At 43.6% G+C, this 6,682-nt stretch overlaps 1 protein-coding gene across 1 annotated transcript; it reads left to right on the top strand.

Moving 5' to 3' along the window:
- The first annotated feature begins 217 nt into the window (after positions 1 to 217).
- LOC309567236 (uncharacterized protein) lies at positions 218 to 1,045 on the top strand. Its single transcript, XM_082272618.1, has one exon. It carries the CDS (start codon positions 427 to 429, stop codon positions 994 to 996), a length of 570 nt encoding a protein of 189 aa, XP_082128744.1. The 5' UTR covers positions 218 to 426; the 3' UTR covers positions 997 to 1,045.
- Positions 1,046 to 6,682: the final 5,637 nt, after the last annotated feature.

Genomic DNA, 6,682 nt, shown 5'->3' with positions numbered 1-6,682 from the left:
AACAAGTGTATAATGTGTGTCTTTTTTTTTTGTTTTTGTTTCTGCAAGCACATTGGCCGTAGCAATCAAATATCCCATGTTGTTTTATGTCATTCTAATGAGGTATGTGTCTGTTTTACTTGAAGTGATTATTTGCAATAAAGTTGTTTCTGTTCTGAATGCTGTACCAACAAGGTCACTTCCCGTGCTACTGTCACTTCCTCATTGTCACAACATGTTATCGAGGAATCCTCCAACACAGCACAGAACTACAGAGCGATCAGGAAATTCCTGTCCTGCGTCTCAGGTTGCTAGGCAATCTGGGTTTGGCCAGTGAAGGGATCTTGCGTATATAAACAGCGATGGGGATTAGTAAGAGTATGCAGAGCTACAGAGATCAGAGCAAGCAGATTCCAGAACAAACAAGGAAGATCCACATCTGCAAGCATGGGTGCCCTCCTCAGCAGCCTTTACCAAACTCTTATGGGCTTCTCTGGCACCAAGGCTCGGATCCTGATGCTGGGTCTGGATGCTGCTGGAAAGACCACAGTCCTCTACAAGCTGAAGCTGAATGAGACGGTCTGTACAATCCCTACCATCGGATTCAACGTTGAGACGGTGGAGCCCATCCGAAATGTGACATTTACTGTCTGGGATGTTGGCGGTCAGGACAAGATTCGAACCCTGTGGAAACATTACTATGTCAACACCGATGGCTTGGTGTTTGTGGTGGACAGTGCCGACCCAGAGAGGTTTCTGGAAGCCAGGGAAGAGCTCAGGGCTATTCTGGAGCATGATGAAATGAGAGGTGTGCCGTTCTTGGTGATGGCCAACAAGCAAGATCTCCCAGGTGCCAGGAAACCCATGGAGCTGGCAGAAGAACTGGGACTGGCAAAACTAAAAGCACACCAGTGGCACGTCCAAGGGTGCTGTGCCGCCAATGGAGAAGGACTAGTGGAGGGGCTGGAGGTCCTTACCAACTTGGTGAAGCAGTTTCAGAAGAACAGGACATTTTGAGAGGACTAAATTCATGTCTATTCGTGCAATATCTCCTTTTTCCGTCTAAGGAGCCGATAAAGTATACACCACAAATACTTTGAGAGGACTAAATTAATGACTATCTTTGCTATATCTCCTTTTTCCGTCTAAGGAGCCGATAAACTATCTTGAAAATAACTGTCAGCTTGCTCTTCACAAGCCAAAGAGTGGAGGAACTGTGCAAGGTGGTTGTCTCCACCATGAAGGACCATCGAGGGAAAGGGTTTGTGACCGTCAAGTAAAAAAATGTTTAAAGGACTGGTTACAGAAGCTAAAACAGATTGTAGCTAACAAAATGTAGAAATGAACTGATGAATTCAATAGGAGAACGTCTTATTGAGGAGACAGAAATTGGGTTATTTTCTTTTCACATGTACAAAATATGTTTCAATTGTTTTAGACATTTTGTTTATATATTTAATTCCTTTTTGTTTTTTAATTAAAATGAGATATTTTTTGAGTAAATATTGGTTGTATTATTTTAAGTGTTAAAATAACAATTTTGGTTGCGTATTTGAAGTGTATTTGAAGAGCAACACCGACACTACTCAAAGCTCTGTTGCTCCGTAAAGGTGCCAGCTCAGTTCATCTGCTGCATATCAAAGTAATAAAATCTCTAACCGAATAGTTGCACTCTTACTTTCATTATTAGATTACAGATAAGACCATCACATAACAGGGAACCAGCAGCAAATTTACGCGTTTCATGCTAGACTAAGCACTTGTCTAGTGCGAAACACGTAAATTTGCTGCTGTGTCCCTGCTATGTGATGGTCTAATTGGTAATTTAACAATAAAGTTGAATAAGAGTGCAGCTCTTATTTTCATTTCTTTTTTTTTTAACTTGCCCTAGCAATAGAAAAACAAAGGTGGCCATACACATTACAATCTGATTGTGCAAAGTCACTGTAGATCTGTCACTTGTAAGTCACGGTCTATGTGCTGTCACTTGTATATCTGCCAAAAACTGTGTAGCATGACGGGCTAGCTAAAAAAAATGTACTCAGTCTGCAGCCAGTAAGACGGGCTGTTGCACTACTATATAGTTATTGGGAACTCTAATGCAGATTGTGCAATCAGATTGTGGCGTGACTGCCTAGGGCGAAACACACACTGCTCAATACCCAGACACGGCTGCCATGAGTTCTAGTATTATCAGTGTCTTTAGAAAGAAGTTGGGAATTTTTCTTTGAAGGCAGGGCAGAGTGGTGTAATCCAATTCAACTGGGAGGAAACGACTTTTATAAACTGAAATCTGCTTGGTTAACATGGAATATAACACTGCATACAATCAGGTCACTCTGCAGGCTTGTAGAATTAGCAGTTCACTCATTTATTTAACATTTAAATGTTTTTTAATGGAAACAGAACATTTTGTCCATTAAGGCAAAGTAACATATTCCCTAAAAAGAGAAATACAGAGGTGGGTGGGGATTCAAGAGGACCTGTCATTGTGTTATTGTTTTTAATACAATAAAATGAGCCGCCAGTGGTACTTAGTAAATTAGTTCTTTGATTAAAAAAAAACATGCAAAGGGGAACTCCACTTTATATTATAGCATATACCAGGGGTAGGCAACCTTTCAGAGATTGAGATCTACCTGGACAACATTGAGGAAATCAAAGATTCCCCATCCACAGGTAAGGGAGGGGCGGGGGAGAAAATCTCTATGAAAAAAAAAAAGAAAACTATCAAGCCCCCAAAAAAAAAAAAAACACATTGTAGTGTCCTGTGCACCCCTCCCTCATCCACTGTAGTGTCCTCTGCCCGCCTTACATCTTTCCCTCCACAGTAGTGTCTTTTGCCCCAGTCCCCATATAGTAGTGTCTTTTTCCTCCACATACCAGTGCCTTGCGCCCCCTTCACATAACCCCCCTGCTGTAGTGTCCTCTGCTTACCCCCCTCCTCATAGCAGTGTCTTCTGCCCCCTTCACATCACCCTCCACCATTGTAATGTCCTGTGTCCCCATAACAATGTCCTCTGTCCCTTTCACATCACCTCCAATGTAGTGTCCCCCAGCCCCCTTTTATACCCCCGATCTAGTGTCCTGTGCTCCCTTTCCGCCATTGTAGTGTCTTGTGCCCCCCTTTACATCACCCCCACTGTATTAGCCCACAGCCCCCCTTTACAACCCCCCATATAGTGTCCTGTGCCCCCCTTAAAGCAGTGTCCTCTGTCCCCCTTTACATCACCCCCAAACTGTAGTGTCCTCTTCCCCTCTGTTGCCTTAACATCACATTCCCCCCCCCCCCCCCACTGTAGTGTCCTGTGCCCTCTGCTACCCTTTACATCAACCCTCCCTGTAGTGTCCTGTGCCCCCCAAACCAGTTTTATCTGTCTCCTTCACCCCCCCTCCGCCGTGGTTTCCTACGCCCCCCCCATCACCCCCACTGTAGTGTCCTGTGCCCCCCCAAACCAGTTTTATCTGTCTCCTTCACCCCCCACCCTCCACCATTGTTGCCTCTGTCCCCCCCATCACCCCCACTGTAGTGTCCTGTGCCCTCTGCCCCCCTTCACATCACCCTCCCTGTAGTGTCCTGTGCCCCCCAAACCAGTTTTATCTGTCTCCTTCACCCCCCCCCTCTACCGTAGTCCCTCCCTACACACAGTGTAGTTAACACTCTCTACCTTACACTGGTGTATACTGTGCAGCAAACCATTGAGCATTGAGGTGTCACTGTACTGGATAGGAGATGGGAGCTGCCAGAGTTACCTTTTCACATGAACAAGCCTGTGAATGGTTGCTAGGACCACCCATCTTCCTAGCAACCAATCACCTGCTGGTTTATGACAACAGTTAACTCCCGAAGCTTCCACCCTCCACCCAGTACTGTGATATGTCTCTACTCTGCATTGGGGGGCGGGGGGCAGAGGCTGAGAGGGATTGGGACCGGTAATGCAGGACCGTGTGCCCAGTCTACTTGTCGGCTGCCTGTGTTCAACTGGTAGATGGGGATCGATGGCTTGCTCTGTCCCCCCCCCCCCCCCCCCCCGACGTATACAATTGTGACACAAGTTATGTTGTAATTGAATGTTATTAAAAATGACCTTTCCTTTTCAATCTGCAGCTCTGTAATTTTCTGTAAAATGCAATGCAATTTGGCTGCCTGGAGGTGTTCTGTACACAGATAATGTCATTTCCTGTTTGTGTGATTGGCTCACTGATTTTCGCAGAAGTCTGCACTAAGATACAAATCATATTTCGAGCATCCCCTGCAACAAATTCATTTTTGGTGAGATACTCCCAAAGGGAAATCATGTCTAAAGAGATGCAGATCCTGGCACTTTCATCATTAGAGCCCTGCGGCTGAAGCAGCTGATTGAGAGGTATAAAACCCACTACCCTACAGATTCAACCAGAGACTGAGACCTTATAGTATCTCAACAAATAAATCTCAATCACCCAACGTTTTAGGAAAGTAACATATATACACAAATCAAAATTTACAACAATTGCATATGTCATAAATAATGTAGCTGCTGCCTTATAACACAATAGATCTGAATATGATGCGCATAAACTCCGCTACGTGGAGAAAAAAACACATAGAAGTCAAACGCACAAGCAGCGCTGAAATAGTCCATAATATATCCCTTGGGAATATATAAGAGTGAGTCCACAGTCTATGAACAGAGTCCCAAGGATAGGATGGCCTTACACCATGGAGTGAAGTAAAAAACCTGTATGCCTTCACCACACCACGTGACCCCACCCTAGGCAATGCTCACTCCCCCGAAAATAGTATATCTTGTGCCTTTCAATCTGACCGGATATCTCCCGAAATCCACAGATCCCCCTTCAATGGTATGCGGCAGAAGTTCCACCCAATCTTACTCAGCTCACACCACTCAGGCAGGAAATGCAGGAAGTGCATATAAAACAAAAGGGCTCATAGGGTAGTACGTATACACAAGTTTATTAGACAACCCCGTACCCCTCTCATTACACTTACAATAGAACAGATTAAAAGCACAGTAAATTGAAAGATTCCACGACACACCAGAACACATGGAGTCTCACCATTTGCCGGAGTGGCCCGAAGCCGCTATTAGCTCGTAGCAGCCGCTCGATCTCCGGTTGTCAGGGTAACCGCGTGCACCACGCTCGGACGCATTTCGTCATCAACAGACTTCTACAGAGTGCGTGGGCACGCGGTACAATCACTTCCCTTTATCTAATGAAATACAAAAAAACTATCAGCGCAAACCCAATATATGTGATAAAATAACTCAACCTCAATTCACTGTGCATAAATCAGGTGTGTGAAAGTATATAAGTGGTATCCGGCAGCATACACCAATCGTGTTTCACAAATCACAATAAACTATAAATCCTACCAAAATGTGATGCGCCAGAAATATAATAAAAAAGTGATGACTTTAAATACAATAAATCATATCCAGTTCATAAGGCACATAGCAATGTGTGTGCTTCCAATAAAGTGATATGAAGAGTGTCCCCGTATCCAATTGAAGAAAATCCAGTGATGAAAACAAGTTGTAAACACCAATTAGTGAATCCCTCCACCAGGTGAATTAGCCTCTCACCTTCCTGAAGGACCCAAATGGGCCAGCAATCACATGTATCATGGATCAGACTTCCAGGAAAGAGCCACACTGTATTGCACCTCGAGGGATCCCGGGACATATAAAAAACAGATGAAGAAATCTAGTGCTCTCTGCTTACTAATAAGGGTGTGCTTTATTAGAGAAAGGCAGATCAACTCACATTTGTTGGGCACTCAGCCGTGCCTGCTGTATAAGCGATGTCAGCGATCTGTTACCAGAGAGAGACTCTGCGTCGGCCACGCACGCTCCGTCCCCCTATACGCGTTACGTCGAGCGTAATGCTCCTTTGACTTCCTCGGTAGGGGTTTAAATTTTATTAAAAAAGATAAGAGTAACACTCACATTTCATTGCGTCTTGTTTCTCACATAACAAACATTCCTTTGCCGATACGTCACTTCCGGTTTGGCTATCCTACGCGTTACGCTGCGTACCAATGCAGCTTCTTCCAGGGATCTTGGAAGTTGGTACGCAGCGTAACGCGTAGGATAGCCAAACCGGAAGTGACGTATCGGCAAAGGAATGTTTGTTATGTGAGAAACAAGACGCAATGAAATGTGAGTGTTACTCTTATCTTTTTTAATAAAATTTATGGGACGTACTTCACCATGTTTGGCCCAATTTGATTTCTTGGAGATAAAAAGGACCGCATATACCCCCTGGAGTAGAGCTGTCTGTATAAGGGAAATATAATAGAGGATTCAGAATGGTACATATATGCCAATAAGGAGAAAGGCACAGCATACTGAGGCATATAACTTAAGGCTCTCTTAAAAAGAGCATTGAGGTGAGCGCATAGGACACCTAGTGGGCACCGCACGAAAAAGCACCTGCATGCCATATTTGGATAAGAAGATTCGTTTTATCACTATATATTTATATATTTATTTAAAGGACACTTCAGCACTTTATATTTGTAATCACCTATTTGGAGCACATAATTTTATTTTATTTTAAAAAGGTCACGGACTTATAACTATATTTATATTTTTCTCACTATATATTGTATTTATATAGATGGTTTAACTGAGATCCATTTTAGTTTAACAGATTTACCACCTATCATATTTATTGTAAGATTTATATTAGATTGTAT

Source organism: Pelophylax lessonae (genome assembly GCF_965119305.1).
Source record: "Pelophylax lessonae genome assembly, chromosome: 11".
Taxonomy (NCBI): Eukaryota; Metazoa; Chordata; class Amphibia; order Anura; family Ranidae; genus Pelophylax; species Pelophylax lessonae.
This window is presented reverse-complemented; position numbering and strand designations above follow the sequence as displayed.